This window comes from Lissotriton helveticus, chromosome 11 (assembly GCF_964261635.1).
Source record: "Lissotriton helveticus chromosome 11, aLisHel1.1, whole genome shotgun sequence".
NCBI classification, from domain to species: domain Eukaryota; kingdom Metazoa; phylum Chordata; class Amphibia; order Caudata; family Salamandridae; genus Lissotriton; species Lissotriton helveticus.
In genome coordinates, this window is record NC_136072.1 from 696,549,317 (window position 1) to 696,574,671 (window position 25,355).

Sequence of the window (25,355 nt, forward strand, 5' to 3'; positions counted from 1 at the left end):
TCTACCCCCGATGCAATACATCATGACAGAAATGGAACATGATAGCATTGTAATAAAAACACAGGTACAAAGAAGCTTCTTTACTTATTTCTGGCAACGCATGTTGGATGCTTTTGTATAGTCCTTCTGTCTACCAAGCATTTTATGCGGTTATGCTCTCTATATTCTGCTTTTAGGTCACAATAACTCTATCCCTTACTGAGAGAGCTTTTAATAATCACCAAGAGGGCTTACTTTTCCTTTAGCGCATTGAGTCTCCGGCCATGTATTATTCAATTGTGAATTTTATTACACAAGCGCTAAAAATGAGAAAAGAAATGCTGTGTAATTTGAGTGACGTTAGTGTTTTAATAGTGAAGAATAGTTGGCGATAGCTCCTTTTTATGATGATTTTTACAAAAGGTTCTTTATTTATTTACCATGACTTTTTATTCTCTTCATCTTGAAATGGGGGAGTATAATAATTTTGTGATTGTTGTGTTATAGTTTTATTGCGATAAGATGTTCTTTTGACCCTGTCGGTATTGCGATTTTTTTGCTCTTATGATCAATTGACTGAATATAGCTCTTTGACTGACTGACTGTATAGCTCTTCATACCAGGTTTCAACATTTCTTAGTGCTGTACACACTGATATTATGGATACCAAATTAAACTGCACATGGACAAAAGGTTTATCTGTCCTCAGAGCGATACCATTGTATGGTCCAAAGATCATTTCAGGGGCCATGTATTATTACATACAGTGCTCTTTCCATGTTCATGCCAAGGTCATCTTTCAAGAGGTTTGCAGGGCACAAACAGGGAAAGAGAGGCCTATTCATCGTATACCCTGCCACCAGGGTAGCCTCAAACTCATGCTGGGGGCAGCGCATTATAGTGAAATACAGAGTACCTGCTTCAAAACCAATCTGTCTCACAGTGCAGGTGGCACATGCCTGCATTTTCAAGAAAGGAGAGAGATTCCCTTGCAGGCAGGTGCAGTGAGTGAACCTGCCTCTGTGGATGTCTGGGGTGTCCATGGTCCTACCTTTCTCCCTCCTGATGGTTGCCTTTAGAAGGTACTAAAAGTATTCCACCTTTTTGTAGAGTACTTTCAGTGTGCCTCCTTAAGGCATGCTTGCTTGTTTGCCCGCATCAGTAATATGGTGTGGGCGCAGAGGCAAAGTAAATCCCTCATTTGCATGGGGCACGCTCATGATAGAGATGGCACTACATGTGTGCCAGCTCTGTCAATATTACGAAAAGAGACACAAAAGCTTCTGCTGCCTCTTCTGTAATACTGTTGTGCCCAGGAGTACACGCACCCATTGCACCCCAAGGCAGAATATATATTAAGGACCCCGATGTCAGCAGAAAATATGTAACTCCCTGAGCTACTAACATTTTCAGCAATACTTAAACATATTTTGTACTGTGCTATGAATGTCAGTTATCCAGTTATTTTCTGTATTACCAGAAAAGCAGTGACAGCCACATAGGAAACTTTCCTCTCATCTACACCATCAAAATATTCTTAATGTAATGGCAATATTGGTTAAAAGCAAGGAGTATTTATTTTTAAAGTAATGCTAACTCAGGGATTGAACTTCATCAATACACTGTGCTGCTTTTGTGAAATTTGAAAGCAAAACCTGGTAAAGCACTGGTGTGTGCATGCAGACAATCAATAGAGCTCCGAAGCAGCTGGATAAATAATTTTAAGAAAGTCGCATTTACGAGGACGATTCATTTTCTTTGATGGTGCTGCTGATTTTGGGGCAAGTCACTCCCAATCACCAATTGCGTGCAGGGAATCAAATGTGCTAATTATCCGGTATTGTAAGTTCTAATAAACATTAAATGTAATGGAAGAATCTGTTGAATGTGAAAAGGTTGGAACAGGTCATATAATATAACATGTGTATTTGTAAAGCACACTTTCACCCGCAGGGAACTTGGCGCTGAATAACAAATGTTTCTTGTTACCCAACTCAATGGTACTCATTTTATTGATCTCAAATGGATGAAGCCTAGGTGAGCCTGCCCAGGTATGAACCTGTGACTATGAGGTCAAACACTGGCCCCTGCAGTGGACACATTAGTCCACTTAGCCACCAGACCAGGAATACGATGTACATGATGCAAAGCTTCAGACAGCAACACCCGGGCAGGCTTCATAATATCAGCACCATGCTCCACTACATCACTGACTCTATTTCTGGGAATAAAGGGCTGTAAAAAGGCAAGCCCCGTGTGATTGAAGCAATACGCTGTGCATGTGCACATGTTCAGTGCCTGGCTGCCCGGTTCTCAATCAGACTACAAACCAGACAGTCCTGCACAGAAATATTGCACTTTAAATTAAGGGGAAAACGTGTTAATGGGGCTTGTAGATCAATTGGGCGTGCCCCCAGCACTCTTGAACACCAGACACCTCTGAATGAAGGTAGTTAATATTCAAAATATTTAGCAAAATAGTACAGTCAGTTTACCACGGCTACCACTGGCAAAGAGCAAGACATTCATCAAAATTGTGAGCTGCTTCAGTAATATGTTAAACTCCAAAACAAACCTATCTCTTCAAATAATTTTGCAAAACACTTTATGCTTAACTGTAATCTTGAGTCTAGTAACTTAACTGACTTGGGCTTGTGAATTTACATTCCTAGCAGGTTTCGGCAAAAACGAGTCTTGCCTTACTTTTTGATTCTTTTCAAAATCATGCATAGGAGAAGGCCATGAATGGCAGCACAAAAATGTTTTTCTTCTTTTCAGTAAATAAAGCCGTGAGGAGAGAGGCAGGGCATTGCAACATTTTAATTTCAAAGACTTAGGGGCATAGTATGAAGGACCGGTGTTAAAATTATCGTTGTTTTATCGGCAGGAAACTGCCGATAAAAGGGCGATAATGGGCTTGATAATACGCCCTTGTTAATTCCCATAGAAGCCCATGTTAACATCAGAACATGAGCTTCTATGGGAATTAACAAGGGCGTATTATCAGGCCCATTATCGCCGTTTTATCGGCAGTTTCCTGTCGATAAAACGGCGATAATTTTAACACTGGTCCTTGATAATATGCCCCTTAATTTGCTCCTAAAGAAAGCAGGTCATTAAATTTGCTGAATATTTGTCCTGTGGCTGAGGACACAGTTTGTGATACCATGAAAAAAGAGCACATTAAAAAACGAGCTTTGAGGCATCATAATGCAATCCAGTAGGTACTTGTCTCCTCCCTAAGATGCACATACCTACTACATTCACAGTGGGAGCTGTCCTGCTTTGCAGAAGGTGTTCCAGTTGTATTCAGCTTCTACAAAGATGTAACTTCTGGTTTCATTATCATCACATTTTTCTTAGGAAATCGTTGCCATGCCTCAAAATATTCGCTTGGAGAAGAACCTATTTCAATACTCTCTAATGAACACACACTTGGTGTACTGAGAAAGTCCATGAAACCTGTTTCTGCTACTAGGTTTTCAGGTTTGTATCAACAGTGCCTCATCCATATGTTTTACAGAGCAAAGCCTACTAAATTTTGGGGCTTATTTACAAGCCACTTGTGCCACCGGTATGTTACTTTTTCCCATATTATTAGTAAGTCAGAGTCCTCCGTTAAATGAAAGATTTCACATAATGAGATCTATAAAAGCATATTCAACACCATTTATTTGCTTTATTTTATACGGAGCTGTGTCTCACTCCCTTTCTCAAAGGTGTATCTGTGGGGGCTATATTACAAAGTAATTGGATTAGTGTATTCAAGTTGTACGGCTTTTTCCTGGATCACTGAACTTACAGGGACAATCTAGCAATATTGAAAGTGAGAACATAGGTGTGTATACTAAATGCTGCTTTGGGCAGTCTGTTTCGATGGAAAGTTGTTTTCCGTAGTCAAGGTCTATTGAAAGATGGGAAGTTCAAACAGAGTTGTAATTTTTATATTAATGAACAACACTTTAGTAATACCGCCCACACATATATGTATATGTTTTTTATATTGTAATTTTACAATCATTTTAAATACATTATGTTAATCTTTTTTTGTTTGTTTTGACATTTAAAAATACATTCTTTCATGTCCCCATTGATACTTTTCAGTTGTTAACACACCCACAGGGACACTGATAACAATGCTCAACCCTGTATTTGAGTTCAGTTTGTGCCGCTGCACATGCCTACTAAAGCATAATTTATACTGTGAATTCAGCTGCCATCATGCCCACTTGGACACTACTTGCTTTCTTGAGTTAACGATTAGCAATGTGCCATTGTTTAAACCCACTGGGGTTAAAACGATTTTGTTATTTGATATGCCAACCATGTACAACATTTACATGCCTTTTGCTTCTGCTGTTTGATCATTTATTTATGATCTTTTCAACCACTAAACATTTTTGTATATAAAATGTTCTTCAAGTTTTGTATAATGTGGTCCACCCTGTGGTTATTCATGCACATTTTCATATTGTGTTACATCACCAGCTACTTTGATTTGTGACATTGAAGATGGCACCTTTATTACAATGCCTGTATTATGGTCTCACACAGTCCTTTTTATGTGACCTTTTATTCACTGTTTCAAAATGCTGTTTTACAATGAACAGGTACTCATGAACAAGGCTGTCAGGCTGAAATGCGTTGCATGAGCTGGTGTCTTTATCTTAAATAAACTAGAAGTTTATATATAATCCTGAGTGTGTGTATCTTCATTCAAAATCAATGTTAACCTGTAGCGTGCAGGGAGTCCACTCCTTATTTCTTCTTGAAGCAAGGCACAGTCCTTAGGGCTGTAGTACCAGATTGTTCAGTCATTCAGAGGGCAGGTCTTAAGGTGCAAATCCAGATTCTGGGAGGGCAGTCCTTTTTCCTCTTGTAGTTTCAGGCAGCAGATCTGAGAGACTATGCAGCTCTCACTTTTTTCATTTATTCAGTGTTTGGGGCAACAAGCAGGGGGCACCTCTGTCCATTGCGATGCTGGATGCAATGTGGTATCTTCTTGTCCAACAAAGCACTGTGCTTCCAAAATCCAAAATTGATGAATCCTCTCCAGAGGAGCAAGAGCTCGTTAAACCTACCCACAGTATGGCTCATTTAATTAGTTCTCACCCCCCTGACGTCTGTAAATTCCTGTCCTAAGCCTGCCATCTGGCTAAGGCACAGGGTGTGGTGGTAGGTAGGCCTGGCATTCCTTACTGATCTTCTCTCTCTTTGAGTTCAGTTTGATTTAGCCAGTCCCCTCTTTATGACCGATCCGTCCACAACTTCAGAGCTCTCCCCATTAGATAACCTCTCCTCCAGCCAGTCCAGTTATCACCTAATCAAAGCAGCCTGGCTAAGCCTGTTAAAGCTGACCAATCAGCAGACACTACTAGAAGGCTGAATTTTGGCTTAGACAGGAGAAAGTTCTACAACTTTTCTTGTGCACTAGTTATAATAAAATCAACAGTGGCAAGCTGATTAATTTCTCAATACAAATCTTTTAAGTCTTGAATGAAAAGTAATCCTTTCCTAGCAATAGTTAGTCAATAGTTATTGCAATGTTAGCCTTTGGAGCTGAGTCCCTACAATGGTGAAAAATTAACTGGGCAGTTTTTTTCCTCACTAGGACATATATAACATCTTCTATAAGGTTCTTGCTTATAATTACATGCCCCCCACCCCTGGGACATATAGGGGAGACCTTGGGGTGCCTAATATGTAGAAATAGGGTAGATACTCACTTTTAATGTGCATATACCACCACAGTCGAATTTGCATAACATTTTCTTTTAAAGACAATCTACAAAGCCAGGCTGACTTTACAATGACAGCAGGCACTCAGCAGTGCCCACAGGAAAGTGCAGGAAATCTTCTGGGCCTCTAAACTTCCATGACCTCTAATCTTCCATGCTCTATTATATATTAGGGACCTAGTAGTTGAAGCCCCTAGCCCAATTGTATAGTAGGGACTGATTGCTAATAAAGACAGGCAAGGGGGGCGTGGCTAGCTGCCTGAGATGGCGGCTGTGCTCTGGTAGAGCTCCGGACCCCTGAGGGGATTCATTCTCCTGTGACGGTCACCCAGTCTGCTTGCTGGGTGACCGGAGAGCTCAAAAGTGATATCCCGGAGTCCCCTGCCTCGCTGAATGTCCCGAGGTTGCTGCTGGGCGGTGGTGTGAAGGAGGTGGGCCGGCCCGCTGCGGTGGTCGGGAGGAGGCCTGGGCATGGAGTGCAGGATGGGCTTGACGGCGACACGGGCGGCCCGGCTCGCCATGGGGCGGGGCCCGCCTGATCCTGGGAACCGCCACGGGTGCTGCGGGACTGAGCCGGATGCGGTGCCGGCTGGATGTTTGCTGCACATCAATGGCACTGGACCCCATCTATGACCTGGGCTGCCTCGTGGTGAAACTATTATAGCGCTGCCATGCCGTGCAGCGCCTCCCGCGCGGCGTATATGAGTGGCGCGTGACCGGAGACCTGGATTGCCCTGGGGGAGTCCGATGCACTGGCCTGCTTGGGCTGTGAGGACCTACAGTGCCTGGAGCGGTGGGCCACAGTGCTTGATACGGCCCGCGCTGGCCTGGATGCCCTGAGGTGAGAGGGGTCCCCCCTTGCAATCTGGGACTTGAGGTGACCTTGGGGCATTGGACACAGGCCGGTGTCCCTTTCAGAGTGCCCTAGTTTCTTCAGACTGCATCCTGCTGCGCATGAGGCCTCCTCCCCCCCTCACAGCTGGTGATACCACAGCAGAGACCCTGTGTTGCTCCTGCCTGGCAGCCGGGCATCATAGGCACTCGCCTTGAGCTGGGGCCTTCATTTCATTCCTCATAACGGCCTCTACATACAGAGCCCTTACCACAGTCCACGGTGCTGAGTACGTGCATGGTGGGACATGACTGGATGTCACTGCACTGCGCTGTAGGCGAGTAGCCCCCTCCCGAGTTCTTGGCGGCCTGTGCCCAGCCCAAGGCCTACACTGGACAACCGGACATTACCAGCTGAAGCATGATCCTCTGGGCTGGCACTGCTGCTGCTATCCCTGCCGGGCGGGGCACATCTTCACCGACAACAGTGTGGGACCCTCCCAGTTGACGCCCCACTCTCAGCGGCGAAATTCCGACGGTGGCGCCCGGTCTCGACCTACCGGTGGCTGGCTGGAACCTCTCCCCATAACTATGTGGAATTCCACCAACACCCCGCTTAACTACTTACCAGGGAGAAGGCACCCAGCCCCAACACGGTGACCTTCCCCATGGGCAGAAACAGGGCAAAATACTGTAGGGCCAACAGGGAATGGGCCCTCCCTCCACCGCAATGGGCCGCTCCGGTCAGTCATCCTCACCCGGGGCTGTATCTTCAGAGGTTCTGGAGTGCGTTCCCGATAAATTGAACCTAATTCTCAAAGAAATTCGAGATTCCAAGGCAGCACTTGAACTGCAAATTGGCCCGCTCACCACTGGCCTTACCCTGCTCAGAGCGGACCACGGGAAATTGGCTGACACAGTCAAGGACCACGGAGAGTCCCTCACGGACCCGGATCCTCAAGTCTCTGCGAACTCTGCAACGATACTTCAACTGCAGCAACAGGTGACTGGCCTCCTTGATAGAGTGGAAGATGCGGAGGGCAGAAATAGACGCAATAACATCCGCGTCATTGGTTTGCTGGAACACAGTGAGGGTGCCAAGGCGGCAGACTTCATGGAGGCTTGGCTCAGGAACAATGTGGCACCAGAGGGACTCTCCCCATACTTTTGTGTCGAACGGGCCCACAGGATACCTACCGTACCATCTCAACCAGGTGCACCAGCTCGCCCATTAATAGTGAAAATCCTGAATTATAGGAACCAGGACACGCTGCTACCGAAGGCGAGGGAAAAATCACTGATCCAGTTTGAGAACCAGCGCATCTCGTTATACCCTGACTACACCAGCATGGCTCAGAGGCAAAGATCGTCCTACCAAGCTGTCAAGAAGAAACTCCAGAAGTCACAACTCAAATATGCGCACCTGTTTCCAGCTAGGCAGAAGGTTATTTATGACAAGAAAACTCACTTCTTCAATAGCCCCGCGGACGCCGAGGAATGGCTTGAAGTTATGTGTCTCTGAACCAGCCAGCGCAGCCACTCGGACCGCTCCTCACAGGGATCCGAGGGGACTTCGAAGCCCGGATCCCGCCGATCTCAGACTTCTTCTCTGGGAAAAGGAGGTGCAGGACCATCGCGTGAACAACTACGCCTGGACCAAGAGGGAGCTCTTGCCATTGCGGGGGCCTTTTGTGAAGACTCCAACAAAATCCCCACGGATTCGGAGGACAGCACCCGGAACTCGGATTCTGAACATAGTTTAACGCTTTTCCCAATGATTACTCCCAGGGCGGCAGACGACCTACTCGATAATTGAAAGACGGCAGGACCACCCGGCGAGCTTGGCACACTTCTAGAACTGAGTTTGGAGAAGTGCTAATGCGGCTGATATGGACTGCAGTCCTTCGCATTCCTCATATCCTTTTACCCTGTATTTCTACATTTGAGCACTGTCATTCTGTTTCTAACCATTGTTGGGATGTGGTGAGTCGAGGGCATAGTTCAGATAGTATACCTGGACTGCCATTCTCTGCAGACATGTAGACTTTGCGTTGCAGGGGCTCCAAGACTAGAGTATATAGGATCAATAACTACGGGAAAGCTGTCTCTGATATGTCTAATTATCATCCCCCCTCGACTGGGCCCTGTAGAGCCACCAGGCAGCCGACCTTCATGTATATGGACCATGAGCAATGGCGACGAACGCTTAACAGCGTATGCACCGTTATTAGTTCTATGATTCTTCTGACTTGTTGTTGGGCCCAGTGTAGTTCAGGGGCTGAGCCATGTATTGTTTATGTTAATGGGGAATGAGACTCCTGGTCGGTATCGCTATTTCAGCTCCATACACCTGGGAGCTGCTTTCTATATGCAGAGCCATGCCAAGTACTAATCTCACCTTAGGGTCTTACAACCTAATCACATGGAATGTTCGTGGGTTGGGTGCAGTCCAGAAGTGTCATCGCGTACATGCATTCCTTCTTAGGCGTAGGGCACACATAGTATTCTTGCAGGAATCCCATCTAACTGAGTCGGAGACACAAAAAACTCGCAAAAAATAGTGGTGTCAGATATACTCCACGAACTACTCGGCATTTGCCAGGGGAGCTACTATTTGGATACGTCACAGGATCCCCTTTGTTGAACTGGAATGCCGGGTTGATGATCAGGGGAGGTACATACTGTTAAAAAGCACACTGGATGGATCCCTGGTGATCCTGGGCAGTGTTTATGCCCCTAACTTTGAACAGGACCGTTTCTTGCAACGGTTAGGTGAGGCGCTGGTGGACTGGGACGGTATCCCCTGGGTGTTGGGAGGAGACTGGAACGCTGTACTGGACATCGCCCTAGACAGATCTCATCCCTCCCTTCACGGCACGACTGCCAGTAAACTGACTGAAATATTTGCTACCTGGGCTGACGGTTGGGGGCTCTCTGATGCTTGGTGATGTCTCCACCCTACTCACAAAGAATACTTCTTCTACTCCCCAGTACATGGTCTCCATACAAGAATTGACAGATTTCTTTGCTCTAGATCCTGTATCCCACTGACCTGCCAATCCACATACCTAGCTAAAACTTTCTCCGACCACAGCCCCTTAGAGCTCACACTTAATTGGGGATGGTACCTACTCAGTTTCCCACTTGGAAGTTGCACCCGCAAATATTGTAAGATACCCCATTTCGAACGGCCCTCTCCAATACTATCACTAGTTATATAGCCGAAAATTGGAACACGGCCTCTTGTAACCTGATCGAATGGGATGCACTATAAGTCAATTAGTGGAGGCATGGCAGGAAACACACCATAAATTACTCAGAGTCAAACAGCGGCTGACCACACTAGAACAGGAAGTAGTGGTGAACCCAGACAAAAAAGAAGAGCTGCAGACCGCCCGTATTGAACACGCCGAAATGCTGGAAACACTGAGAACAATTGATTATAAGGCATTCCTGCAACGCAAACACACTGAGGCAGACAGGTCCAGCACGCTGCTAGCCCGCATCGTCGGGGATAGGCCCGATCCACCGGTCATCAATAGCAAACGTACACCTAACGGACGTATAGTCCATACTCAACAAGAAATAAACTTGGCCTTCCACGATTACCTTAATACACTGTATGCTGTGCCCACACTGGTGGAACACTCCTCCATTACGGAATACTTGCAGGATTTACCCATTCTGGTATTTCCTGATGAGATAAAAACAGGGTTGGACGGTCCTATAACCCAATCAGAAATCCGAGCTGTGATAAAAGGGCTAAATCGTAATAAAGCACCTGGGATAGATGGGCTACCCATTGAGTTCTCCTACACATACTCGGAAGCCCTGGTACTCACGCTAGAATTAGTATATAAAGCTGCTTTTGAGGCTGGACATCTACCACACACCACCATGCAAGCACTGGTCACATCCATACCTAAGCCTGGCCGTGACAGCCAGGACTTGCCTAATTAGAGACCCCTCTCCCTACTGGCTACCAAATACAAAATTTTAAGTAAGGCTCTCGCCAATCGCATACAGCCCTACCTCACTACTCTCATACACACTGACCAGTGTGGATTTCTGTTGACTCGAAGCACATCTCTCAACACCAGGCGAATACATTATGTAATGAAGGCCACACCGAGGGCTTATCAGTCCCCGGGTTGCATAGCACTTGACCTCCGACAGGCCTTTGATTCCCTCTCGTGGGACTATATGTTCACAGCTCTCCAACATTTTGGGTTTCCAGGAACATTTCTCAAATGCGTACGCCTGTTATATACGTCCACAACAGCCCGAGCCCGCACAGGAGGTTACATATCTAACCAATGCACAATCCATAGGGACACACGACAGGGAAGCCCGCTATCCACACTTGTGTTCGTTCTTGCACTGCAAACCCTGGCAATAGCACTCAGAGAGTCCCAGGAAAATCTGTGACATTCTTTTTCCAGGACGCACACTACCCAAGTAATTTACGGTTTGGCGAATATGCCTTGCCAGTGGTTCCTACCACCTTCAAATACTTGGGGATTCAAATCTACAGAACACAAGGGGATCAAATCGACGGTAACATAGTGCGAGCCATAACGACCCTCCGTGCTAGTGCGGCCTTCTGGTCCACCCTGCCGTTTTCAGTGATGGACCGTATCACCATCTCAAAGATGGTGATGCTCCCTCGCCTACTATACTACTTTGTGAACCTACCGGTCGTGATCCCACAGTCTGTCTTTAAAACATTGGATACAATGCTGGTGGATCTTATCTGGGGAAAGGGCCGCAGATGAATAAGTCTACGGAAGCTTCAACTGGGGATAGGCAGCAGTGGACTGGGAGTACCTGACTTCCGAGCCTATTACTATGCTAGTCAACTCCAATGGCTGTCTTTCTGGACTGTGGGGAGAAACTTACAAGAGGTCGGGCTCACACCTAGGGATCTGGACCAGGGCACACTACACTCCTTGCTCTTACCCAAGGCCAACATTCCCAGGGACAGCCCCCCATATTACAGACAGCCCTGCAAAGCTGGAGGAAGGCACTGTGTTATACCTCCCAGGTAGTCCCCTACTCGTCGAATATCCCCCTTCTAGGTATTCCCACCCCGCAAGGTAGACTCTCAAAGGCCCAGATACTTGACTGGTTGGAGGCTGGGGTGGAGGACATGGGGGTGTTCTTTGGTGACGGTGGCCTGTTAGACCACGACTCCTTCCTGCAGAGTACGGGCGCACCAGTACGACTACACTTACTACATGCTACCGTATCCCACTACATAAAAAACACATGGGCCCCACAGTGCAGTGAACCCCCACATCACGACCTGGTATATCTCTTATACTACATGGGTAGGGGGGACACCTGGTACATTGGGTATAAGGGCACACGCCACGATTACACTTAGAGGACAGTGGTCTGAGGACTCAGCTACGGAAATCATAGACAGAACATGGCAGAGCATGCTCGATCACCCTAAAAGAGTTTCCTGTAATGCCAAACTGAAATACATACAGACTATGGTTCTTCACAGATTGTATCTCACCCCCAAGCGGATCCACCGCATGTTCCCCGACGCCTCACACCGTTGTCCCCGATGTCAAGCGGAGGAGGCTGACTTCCTCCACATGCTGTGGTTCTGCCCTGGCCTCCGGAGTTACTGGGAAGGGGTTCGTCAATCACACTCCTATATCGGATGACGCCCTGGCCTACCTCGTGGGCCTCCGCAGACGTTTGAAGGTCCAGAAGGTACTACTGATGTTCACATACTTGGCCCTCATATTAGCAGTTAGATCTCTCACCATGAGGTGGAAATCCCCTAGATGCCCAGCATTATTCAGTTGGCAAGATGACATGATACAATGGGGAGAGGCTGAAGGTGCAGCCCTCCGGAGAGAAGAAGTGAGGGGCCTTTGAAAACAACCCATTTTCATGGACTGGGAGATCATGTTAAATGAGTTCCAATCGTTTGATTTACTGCCCCCAGGGGATGCCCGACCCCATAACACTAACACACAGAGTCAGAATACGACTCTTACAGGATAGGTTTCAGGACCCCGCCCTACAAGTCATGTTCCATGTTCACTGCGGCCTCCCTTAGCACCGCTTTGATGGCATCCCCTTTCAGATCCTAACGACTAATGTAGACATCGACCGACCCAGGAGCAGGGATGGGGTGGGTTAGAGAGGGTGGGGACAGGGTTGAATCTGTTGTTCTTGTTGACTGGAAATGTAACTACTTTATGCTGTGCATTTATCCGTCATATCTGCAATGGCTGGCTAATTACATTGCCTATTGATACCATTTTCCTCTGTTTCATGTTAAACATTAAGGAAGGAATAGGGCAGATTCTTGATAAGTATATGCTGTAATTACTGTAAGTTCAAAACGACTGTCTCTTCATGATGTTCCTTGCAATGACTTTGATATTGCGGTCATGAATAAAGTATGTTAAAAAAAAAAAGCTAATAAAGACAGGCTGCAAGGTAGGACAGCCTTTAAAAGGACAGCAAGTACACAACAACACACACATGCAATGCCCTATAATATACTAGTGATGGATTTATAGGTAGATTTAACCCCCTGGCTCCATTATCTACTAGGATCCTATTGGGTCTGTCATTGGCAGTTGTAAGTGTACCTTATTACATGTACCTTTACCCTATTATCTATACATTTTTAAACATAGCACTGGCCCTGGGCCTAGGTAGCAGATCCCAGGGTACAGTCAGAGTCAATTACCACCTGCATCATTCAGCAAAATATGGGGGCACACTGAAGGTAATTATAGTCATATAAACACAAAGGGAAAATACTGGTGCTGGCATTTTTGCATCATTTCTTAGCATTGAGACACCTGTGACAAAACACTGGCAGTGGCACACTAGGGATAATTCTAGACATAAAACGCTCTAATGGCAAAATACTGGTGCTGGAATACTAGAGTTAATTCATGGCATATAGGGTACCCAGGGAAAAATACTGGCATGTTTGAGGACATTCTTGCCATTTGGACACCGAAGGTCAAACTACCAGTATTACTACAAAGAAGGTAATACTTAGCAAAAAGGAGGGCAACCTAGCATATAGGAGGGTGGCATACAGGACAAAATGCTGGTCCTGACATGCTGAGGTAATCTTTGACATAAGGTTCAGCTAGGGTATATGGATGGCATAAATTGCAAAATTCTTGCACAGGGAAATGTATGTTGTTTTTTATATAAGGAGGCACACAGGACATAATGCAGGCCCTAGCAAAATGGAGGTAATTTTTGGCATATTGGGCACCAATACCACACTTTGAAAAAAAACAGGGTCAACTCCTGAGGAACTTAGAGTTTCACTGGATCTGGCAAACCATTAAATGATGTGAATACTCAATCAGTGCCTTTTCGGTGCCTACGGCATTTCATCAAATCTATGTGAAATTTGTACTCTAAAATGCACTATTTCACTGCATTTTCAAAACTTTCTCAGGAGAAGAAACCTCCTAGCAGAGGTGTGGTTTACTCACTCAGTGTCAAAGGGCCTATGATAACACTTCCTGTAATGTCATTAAGGTCAAAAGGAATATACTGTCACTTCTGCTACACCAAGCATTTTGGTGAATTGACACCCATGCTTTAGACTAGGGTCAGCTTTAGCACTGGCGGCACCCTGTGGGACAATCATTTTTAGCTCCTCCTCCCTAACCTCCAATGATCCATTCTCACAATCACTTCCATTGTTTTAAAGCTCTGGTAAAGGCTGGCTTTACTAATAAGAATGTATACCTAACCAATCAAACTTTTTTTAGCAAAATTAGGATTAGATAATGAAAGACAGGAGAAAAAACAAATAACATCCTAACCTATTTAATTCAGTTTGCATGCAGCTCTTTAAAAACAGTTCAGTAACAGTCACTGTTCTGTATTAGGGTTGTATCTTATGAACAAAAAGATTTCTGTGACACAAGCAGTAATTCATTTAGCTTTCCACATAAAATTAAGATCTGTGATCTACATGGTATGCATTCTTTGCAGGAGGCATATTAACCCTCTGAGCTACCATATGCTGAGCCAAATCTGCCACTAGGCAAAACTCTGAGCTCATTATTTAGCAGGAACATAAACATTGACATTTTTATTGCTTCCTGAAATCTGAACCCTCAAAACTCCGAGTGGATGAAGGACAGCCGCCTGAAACTGAACTCGGAGAAGACGGAAGTCCTCATCCTGGGATCTTCGCCCTCCGACAGGGACGACTCCTGGTGGCCCCCAGTCCTGGGCACCGCACCCAAGCCAACCGACCACGCACGCAACCTGGGCTTCATCCTGGACCCCTCCCTCTCGATGACCAGACAAGTCAACGCCGTCTCCTCATCGTGCTTCAACACCCTGCGTATGCTTCGCAAGATCTTCCGCTGGATCCCGACCGAGACCAGGAAGACTGTCACCCAGGCACTCGTCACCAGCCGACTGGACTACGGAAACGCCCTCTACGCCGGAACCACAGCCAAGCTACAGAAAAGACTCCAACGCATCCAGAACGCCTCCGCCCGACTCATCCTGGATGTCCCCCAACGCAGCCACATCTCCAGCCACCTGAGGAACCTGCACTGGCTCCCCGTCGACAAGAGGATCACGTTCCGGCTCCTCACCCACGCACACAAGTCTCTCCATGACCTGAGCCCCAAGTACCTCAATGACCGCCTGACCTTCTACACGCCCACCCGCCAGCTACGGTCCACCAGCCTCGCCCTCGCAGCCGTACCACGCATCCGAAGAGCCACCGCCGGAGGAAAATCCTTCTCTTACCTGGCTGCCAAGACTTGGAACTCCCTCCCCATCCACCTTCGGCTGACCCAGGACCATCTCGCCTTCAGGAAACAACTCAAGACCTGGCTGTTCGAGCAGTAGCATACCCCTCCCCCCAAGCGCCTTGAGACCCTCCCGGGTGAGTAGTGCGCTATACAAATGGCATGATTGATTGATTGATTGAAAACTAACAGCAGTTGCTTTTAAATTGTATATTATTGCTAATCACAACCTCTCCCCCGAGGTCAGCATCCTTCTCCCCAGGTCAACGCCCAGTGCAGCTGCACCGGTCGCACCACCCCAAAGCCTAAAGCCAGCCTTGCTTCAGACCGTCCATTGAGAGCATCTTATAGTCAAATTCCCTTGAAGGTTGGTTTATTTCCATGTATTAGAGTGCAGCCATATTTCTAGTTTAAAAAACCTTTTGTTGATATTACGGATTTTATCCAACAGCTTTCCCTTCAAACTCCACCAAAGGCACACAAGACATTTACAAAAATGTATGTAAAAAGAGTCTGCTTCTTTGCCATTGTATAGTGGATTTCTACATGCGTAATATTTCCACTTGGATTTTATAAAAAAAAGTCCCCTACATCAAGCTCACTGTGGACCTCATTTATGAATTTGTTCAAGGCAGTCTATTCCTCAATAATATTGTGAATATTTTCCCCACAGAGTTTAGTACTGCTATTAGCTTATACAGGACTACATAATCAAAAGCACCACTTTTGTCAAACGAAATAGTGCTTCGACACTTCCAGTTCTCGGCTATGATCCAAGTGTATACAAGCACCCTTAAGTAACAGTGAAAGCCGGCATGGATCGGGGTTGGTGGGGCGGGGAGGGATAAAATGTAACTTACCTCCTCACTGGGTCATCCTCGATGTGTCCCCCTCGTCACGTCGCTCCTCCAGCCGGAACACGAACAGGAAGCACAATCACAACGCTGCAATACAGAATTGTGATTGGACTGAGCGCCGTGGTCCAGGGATCAGATGGGGACTGCGAACCTGGACATGTTGTCCACCCAGGTTGTAATGCAGCCTGAGTGGAGAACATGCTAAGTGCGCATAAATGTTTGTCCGGCCCCAGACTGCCGGCCAAACATTCATGCGCATTTAGGGAGTGAAACCACTCCTTCCTTCCCCTCCTCTGTCAGTAGAGCAGCCCTGCCCCACCTGGCAAAGTGGCTGCGCCCGCAACAGGAAAAAATAAAATGATAACATTGAGTTATCATCATTTTGTATGTCCTTACACTGCTGAAAAGCAGTGGGGCAATGCTCCTCTGCCTTAACTGACGATATGCCACTGCCAAATAACTAGGAGAGAGATTCAGCTTAGATACGCTCACCAGTGATTAGTGTGCTATATAATTCAACAGAATATAACATAAAAAATAAAAGAATGCTATACTCTTCAGGCCTTACTGAGAGGGCTAGTTGGCCTCTGACTAAATTTAGCTTCATCTGACAGGCTGGTTGTCATAGAGATTATAACAAAGTAATCCTAGGCCATATTTGTAATGAAAATTAAGAAAACTAATTTGTTCTCTTTTGCAATCCGTTGAATAATGGAATACATTTAGTATGCCTCCTAGCTCACATGTGAAAACTGGAGAAATAACTTGTTGTCTCTTCTTACACTGTACTCTCGTGGGAACTGTTTGTCTGTGTTTGCTCTGTTGTTCCATTCCCTATTACCAAGGCATCGAATTTCGAGCAAATTGAGTATTTGCACAAGTGCAGTTTCTTTAAATGGCTCCTGGTGATCATTAGCAGGAATGAACACAAATCCCATACAACAATGAAATATCCATTGCCAAACCACTAGATGGGCCCCAACATATCTATCTTTTTCTGAAGAACATGAGAAGTGAAATATTTTTTACCAAAACTGCCTCACACCCGCTGATACGTCCACAAGCCTTCATAAAAACAACAACCTGTCCCATGGTTGAGTAACATACCATAGTCGTCTGGAATGATCAGGGTGAGGTGAAGATTTCAGACATGCTGTTTCTCCCAGAGACTCTTCCATCCTGGAAGATATAGGGAAGACTCCTAACCCAGCTCTACTAATCTCGCATCAAAGCTATGTGAGAGTACAGAGCCACTAGGTAAGATATATTGAATATAACAGTAGTGTTCGAAATGATTCCCCTGCAACTCCCAGAAGAAATGATCCTGCAGGAAAACGAGCAAGCCGAGGACTTGTTTCGAAAGCCACCAATTTGTACCGTACATATCAGAACCTAACTCTTAATAAAAAACGACCAAAGGAATGCTCAGTGGGATGGAAAAGTTTCACAATCCAAAAGACTGTACCATTTGGCTGTAACTTAAAGCACTGTGTAAACTACAGCAGGTTTTCGACAGAACATGCCATGTGCTTAAATTCCTGGGTGTATGTTGCACGGTTTTTGTAGATTAGCTAACTTCCATTTTCCCTTAGTGAAAACTAATACCTTAACATACAGATCACGATATGCTGATATGCACATTGAGAATGATGACATGTCAAATTATTAGAAAAAAGTTTACGTGAAAATCGCTTACCTCTGATTTCCCCTATATCCAGTGTCTTGCCGAGCTGTTCTAACAAATCTGCTCTGGCTGCATTTTTTTTGTGCTTTTTGCCATCGTAATGTTGTTGTGCCATCATGGGATTGTTAAACCAGGCGGTGCAAAGCTGGCAACATCTGTCTGAGTCTCTCCTTATGTGTGGTGTGTTGGGCACTGGGGAGTTATTCACTTGAGGTTGTTTTAATGGACTCCGAGGAGATTCTGAAATGAGAAGGAACAAGGATTTTGCCTGACTAGCACTAGAAAGAATGATTATTTCCTACGTAATTAATTTAAAAGCAACAATAGGTCTCTTGGTTAAGTGGGCGTCTGTGATTAATTGTTGCTGGTGGTTGCACGTGGTGGGCAGCAGAACTCAGTTTTGTTGAATAGGACATACGTTTTATCATCACAAACTTAATCCCGGAACAAGAGAGAAAGGTAGACAGGATGAAAAAAGGAGGGGGAGAAATATATAAAAACAGTGAAATTATTACAGCACAGGTGTAAAAAAAAACAACTAACAGTAAGATAGACACAATAAATGTATTGCGGTAAAAGAAAGAGGTATGAGGTGGAAATCATGGCATTCATAGTTCTGGAATATGGCGCCAACAAAGTTCCTTTAAGAAAAACATTGGGCTCTGAAGATCCCTTAAGAAAAACATTGGACCCTGAGTTTGTTTTTTTATTAATGTTGTTTTTAAATTAAGCACGTGTGGGTACTGCCATGAAAACAGGAACAACACATTAGTAAGTTAGACATTCAATGCATATATAATTTACTTATTATTTTAGGGCCACAAAAGAGCAGCCTCAATTCAATGAACCGTGCTCTACATATTTGGTTAAAAATTATTTATATACAAAATATGCACATTTCATGAATACATACCATCATTAAATACCAAGTTTAAAAAACGGGCCTGGTAGGCTCACTACTAACATTTCAGAATTGCACTTAAACTTTTATAACACTTTCATGCTGCCTGCAATTTTTATGGGTTTGACTTGAATTTGAATATGATGTTGTTTCTATCGGGAAATACTGAAGTTGATATGTTTTTAATCTTTTAGCTATTCACATTTGCGTAGGTTGTGTTTTGTTTATTTCTTTCACTCTGATTGTGGCCTTGATTGTGGTCCCACTCGAACCTGGGGGGCGCCATTTAGCACGTTGGGTCCCGGGGGGACGTGGCACGAGCCAGTGTCCCCTGGGATAGTTCGCGCGGTGGGACTTCCCACGCGGCGCGATTGGTCAGGTTGGTGAGTGGGAGGGGCTGGTTGGGCTCGTGTTGGGAGCGGGAGGGTGACGTCACTCGGGAAGAGTGAGGGAGCGGTGGCGTCGTCGTTTTTGACATTCCTGTCAGCTGTTTCCCTTCACGGTGTGGTTTATTTGTTGAAATATCGGCGGAGGTGTGGAGAAGAATGTCGGCGGACGACATAGCGTGTGAGGCAGTGAGAGCGCTGGTGGCGGTCGGGCGCACAGATTTGCTGCATCCTGGAGCCACTGTGACTGGTGTTGAGGAGGCAAAGCGCCCGAGGCGTGTGGCGGCAGAAGGGGTGAGTCGCGCTGTGGCAGCATGCATGCCAATGTCCGGCCGCCCTGCAGAGACTGTTTGTGAGGCCCCAATTTCTTCATTTAAGCCTCGTCGAGCACGCTCCTCAGGAAGGAGTGCTCGAGGTAAAAAAACTATGCTGTGGGCTACATCTGCGCCTGGTGTGCAGAGGGGAGGCCAGGTACTGCTGGCCCCACAGACAAGGAAAAAAGTTGGAAGGAGAGGTGTTAAAGCCAGCTCTAGTTGGGTGAGCAGTCAGCAACAATTGGTGATAAGTGAGGAGAATATGATTAATGATTGTGCCACAGGAGTCGGGAGAGCTGTGCAGTCACCAGGAGTATATGTGATGCAGAAAGACGCAGCATTTTCAGGAGAGATAGCACCAGTGTCATACGCTATATGTTCTGATAACAGCCTTATTGATTTAGCGCCAGAGGCATGGGCTGGGGGTAATGTGGTTGCACTAGTGGATTACCCCACTGACAGTGAGGAGGAAGAAGTGGGTCAGTTGGAATCTGCTGGGAATGAAGGCAATGGTCGTGAACAGACAATTTTGACTGAACGCAGTATTCAGACCCAGGAGCGCTCAAAGTTACTGGAGGTTTTGCTGCCTCAACCCAGAGGTCCCCCGAGAGCATATATTGATGGGGAACCTATGCAAGATGAGGACAATAATGACTTTTTTGTATATGAATCAGTTCAGGGAGAGGGGACTTTTTTGGGCAGGGGTGGTGGTGCAAGTTCTTTGTGGGCGGGGGATCATTGTCAGAGTGGAGCTTTTAACAGGGGCAGTGAGGTGGTGGCGTTTTTTCCGGAATCCCGGCCACCGCCGATTTACCCTCAGATTGAGTTTGACTCAGACTTGGGTCCACAGCAAGGGCAGTAGGTATGGGTTGAACACACTGAATGGCCGCGGAAGGTGTTTTCTGGATTGAGTATTGACAAGGGCACAGGTAAGTTAAAGGCGGTTCCTGGTCGGAGCGGCGGGAACTTGGTGGCGGACTCTGGTCATGGTTCTGTGGCTCAGAGTTCTATTCCATTTCCAGCGAAGCAAGGTGCGGCTTTTGGTAAGGCAAAGCATACCCGAAGCGGATCTGGTACGGATCCAGGGTCATCGGCCGGTTGTGCTCCGCAGCGGGCCGTGTCCAATTGGGAGATTTATGATGGTGGTGTTGGAGATGGCGCAATGCCAAGCACAAGTTTTGAAGGGAATACGGTACATGATGATTATGGTGTTTCATTTGATGGATGTGAAAAAGAAAATGTGGATAATTCAAGGGAATGGTTGTCGCGGGAGGCGGCTCCTGGCTTAAGCAGTCAAGAGTTCAGGGGGGTGGGCAGGGGGCATTTCACGTCTTCTGGGGTGTATCAGAGAGCTGGAGCGGACTTCTCTGCAGATCGGGGGCGGCGTGGCGGACATCATAAGCGTGATGGTCTTAAAGAATTCCAACAAAGGGCTACACAGCTGCCTTGAGGTAAGAAAGACTGTTGGGCTGCGTGGGCGCGGCCTTTGTTGAGCGGCTCAAGTGTGGTGCCAGGGGTGGGTGATGCGGAAGGGAATGCAAATGTTCAGTTCGTGTTACACAAGGTTTCACAGGAAATGCCACAGGCAAATACTGAGTCATGTGGTCAAGGGGAATTGGATGGGGGTGTAAGTCCTGTTTCATCTGTAGTTAGTTCTGTGCAAAGTGGGGTTCAAGGGTGTGGTCGGTCGAGATTACCCTATATGGGAGTGGCCATGCCTTTGGGCACACACTTGTCGGAACGGACGAGACTAAAAATTTTGAGCCATGACTATGTAGATGTTTTCCGTCTTTTGCATAGAGATCTGCAGGCTAGAGAGGGTTCAAAAGAAGAAGAGATGGAGTTGTCCCATCGCCCTAAAGTGCCTAAGACCATAGAAAATTGGACGGCCGCTTTTATAATCTATGCTAGTCTATACTGTGAACGGTATCCGGAGAGGGCGGTGGCAATGTTCAAATACATTGACATCATTAGGAGGGCTCATTTACAGGTGGGAGGCTATGCCTTGCTTAACTACGACGAAGAGTTTAGGGCCAGAGTGAGTCTTTTCAACGACAAGCCATGGGGGGAAGTGGATCAGGAGCTCTGGCTTCAATGGATGTCTGTGCATCACTCATTGGCGTCTGTCCATACGGCAAGTGGTCTTCCCATAACATATCGGCCCTTTCTTCAGCGTCCCGCTCCATTGGGGGCGGGGGGAATTGGAAGAGCTCAATTGCCTGCCACGGGAGCATGTTGGAGTTTCAACCGGGGTGCCTGTGTCAGGCAATTCTGTAAATTCAAGCACGAGTGTGCTCAGTGTGGCGGGAGACATGCCATATATCAGTGCTTCCCCAATCATCACCAAGGAGATCAGGGAAGGTGGCAGAGAGGCAGAGGGGCCCTTCCACCTTTTGTCCCAAAGGGCTCCTACCCCAGTTAAACTTCAGCCCATGTTACCTTGTCTGGAGGCTTACCCGGATAGGGCAGCAGCGGTTAAGTTGTTTTGGGGAATTAGTGTAGGTTTTCGCATTGGATACTAGGGTCATCGGGAACAGCAGTGGGCTGACAATTTGAAATCGGCAAAAGAATTGCCTGCTGTAGTTCGAGACAAATTGAGTAAAGAATTGAACCTGGGTAGAATAGCGGGTCCTTTTCAGCAGTGTCCTTTGCCAAAGTTGTTGGTCTCGCCTTTGGGAGTTATTCTAAAGAAAGCTCAGGGCGAATTTCGTCTCATTCACCATTTGTCTTGGCCGGAAGGACAGTCAATAAATGACTTCATTGCATGGAAGATGCGGCGGTTTCATATGCCTTGGTGGATGATGCGTTGCGTCTTGTGCGTACGGCGGGGGTGGGTGCAGAGTTGGCCAAAAGCAATATTCAGGCGGCTTTTCGGTTGTTGCCCATCCACCCTTTGGATTTTGAACTGCTTGGAATGTATTTTGAGGAGGACTTTTATGTAGATCCTGTATTGCCCATGGGTTGTTTCATCTCTTGCTCTCTTTTTGAGACTTTTAGCACATTTTTGGAATGGTGCGTAGTACAGAGGCCGGGTCATACAACAGTTTGTCATTACTTTTTTTATTGGTCAGGCAGGGAGTGAGCAATGCAGCAAGGTGTTGGACTGTTTTCAAACGATGGCAAAGGACTTTGGAGTGCCACTGGCTCCAGATAAAACGGAAGGTCCAACCACTAAATTGGTCTTTTTGGGCATTGAAATAGATACTGATGCAATGGTGGCTAGATTGCCTTTGGACAAGGTACAAGAGATCAGGACCTTTTTGCGGGAAGTTCTTACTGCAAGGAAATTAGAGCTCAGGCAGGTTCAGCGGCTGCTGGGATACTTCAATTTTACCTGTAGAGTTGTGAGAGCAGGGCGCACTTTTTGCAGAGGTCTTGGTTTTGCTATGTCGGGTGCTTCACTGCCACACCACCGCATACGATTGTCTAAAAAAGTTAAGGATGACTTGGTCATTTGGTTGCGGTTTTTGGATGAATTCAATGGGGTATCGATCAACTTCGTGGAAGACAACACTTTATGGCAGGTGCAGATCTTTTCGGATGTTGAGGGGGCTCAAGGATTTGGGCTGTTTTGGGAAGGGCGCTGGTGCGCGGAGTGTTGGCCTGCAGTGTTGGCTTAGACTTTCATCATTGCAGCTAGGCTTGCTTTCAGGACGCTTTAGCGTGTTTTGTCTTTTTCTTTGAATCTATTTTTGAACACTGTCTCCCCTGATTTTAATCCCTGCCCGCATTGCCACATATAAATTGTTCCCTCACCGCTACTCGGGCGGGCCGGTCCCTCGCGCTTCGGATCTAGTTGAGCGCCATCTTGGGAGGGGTCGGGGAAGCGCTCTATTGTCTTGCGCTCTAGCAGTCAGGTGGACTGGCTAGAGGCTGTTGCCGAGAGCAGTAGAGAGCAGTACTTAAGCAGGACTGGAGGTAGGCTCTCCTTGCTTAGACTTTCATCATTGCAGCTAGGCTTGCTTTCAGGACGCTTTAGCGTTTTTTAATCTTCCCTGTTTTGTCTTTTGCTTTGAATCTATTTTTGAACACTGTCTCCCCTGATTTTAATCCCTGCCCGCATTGCCACATATAAATTGTTCCCTCACCGCTACTCGGGCGGGCCGGTCACTCGCGCTTCGGATCTAGTTGAGCGCCATCTTGGGAGGGGTCGGGGAAGCGTTCTATTGTCTTGCGCTCTAGCAGTCAGGTGGACTGGCTAGAGGCTGTTGCCGAGAGCAGTAGAGAGCAGTACTTAAGCAGGACTGGAGGTAGGCTCTCCTTGCTTAGACTTTCATCATTGCAGCTAGGCTTGCTTTCAGGACGCTTTAGCGTTTTTTAATCTTCCCTGTTTTGTCTTTTGCTTTGAATCTATTTTTGAACACTGTCTCCCCTGATTTTAATCCCTGCCCGCATTGCCACATATAAATTGTTCCCTCACCGCTACTCGGACGTGCCGGTCCCTCGCGCTTCGGATCTAGTTGAGCGCCATCTTGGGAGGGGTCGGGGAAGCGCTCTATTGTCTTGCGCTCTAGCAGTCAGGTGGACTGGCTAGAGGCTGTTGCCGAGAGCAGTAGAGAGCAGTACTTAAGCAGGACTGGAGGTAGGCTCTCCTTGCTTAGACTTTCATCATTGCAGCTAGGCTTGCTTTCAGGACGCTTTAGCGTTTTTTAATCTTCCCTGTTTTGTCTTTTGCTTTGAATCTATTTTTGAACACTGTCTCCCCTGATTTCAATCCCTGCCCGCATTGCCACATATAAATTGTTCCCTCACCGCTACTCGGGCGGGCTGGTCCCTCGCGCTTCGGATCTAGTTGAGCGCCATCTTGGGAGGGGTCGGGGAAGCGCTCTATTGTCTTGCGCTCTAGCAGTCAGGTGGACTGGCTAGAGGCTGTTGCCGAGAGCAGTAGAGAGCAGTACTTAAGCAGGACTGGAGGTAGGCTCTCCTTGCTTAGACCTTCATCATTGCAGCTAGGCTTGCTCTCAGGACGCTTTAGTGTTTTTTAATCTTCCCTGTTTTGTCTTTTGCTTTGAATCTATTTTTGAACACTGTCTCCCCTGATTTTAATCCCTGCCCGCATTGCCACATATAAATTGTTCCCTCACCGCTACTCGGGCGGGCCGGTCCCTCGCGCTTCGGATCTAGTTGAGCGCCATCTTGGGAGGGGTCGGGGAAGCGCTCTATTGTCTTGCGCTCTAGCAGTCAGGTGGACTGGCTAGAGGCTGTTGCCGAGAGCAGTAGAGAGCAGTACTTAAGCAGGACTGGAGGTAGGCTCTCTTTGCTTAGACTTTCATCATTGCAGCTAGGCTTGCTTTCAGGATGCTTTAGCGTTTTTTAATCTTCCCTGTTTTGTCTTTTGCTTTGAATCTATTTTTGAACACTGTCTCCCCTGATTTTAATCCCTGCCCGCATTGCCACATATAAATTGTTCCCTCACCGCTACTCGGGCGGGCCGGTCCCTCGCGCTTCGGATCTAGTTGAGCGCCATCTTGGGAGGGGTCGGGGAAGCGCTCTATTGTCTTGCGCTCTAGCAGTCAGGTGGACTGGCTAGAGCTCTATATAATCCAGTCGTAATGGCGCACAGCGTGTGCGCGCAGCGTGTGCGCGCAGCGTGTGCGCCGTGGTAACGCCGGAGTCACGCCAGAGTCCAGCCCGTCTGCGCCCGTCCGCGCTACGGACGGGCTGGACGGCTGGACGTTTGACTTAGATGCCCCTGACCCCCCGCTTCTGAGATACTCCACTCAAACTTTGCGCGCACTAGAACCACCTAGGCTCTCATGCGCCTATTCTCTTTCGCCGGACGCTATCTTGGGTAAGCTACCATGTAGATGTCAGATTCCTGGTGCGGTTAATCTCATACCGCCTCCACCTAGCCCTATGCTTAATTTAGGCACTTCCCCTAACCGTGG

At 46.9% G+C, this 25,355-nt stretch overlaps 1 protein-coding gene across 1 annotated transcript in view; it reads right to left on the minus strand.

Annotated features, from left to right (window-relative positions):
• The window catches only part of ZMAT4 (zinc finger matrin-type 4), a 2,238,825-nt gene that overhangs the window by 637,622 nt on the left and 1,575,848 nt on the right, over positions 1 to 25,355 (minus strand). Inside the window, exon 6 of the mRNA XM_078665763.1 lies at positions 17,879 to 18,106. Coding sequence (XP_078521889.1) covers positions 17,879 to 18,106 — 228 coding nt within the window. The remainder of the gene's footprint in view (positions 1 to 17,878; positions 18,107 to 25,355) is intronic.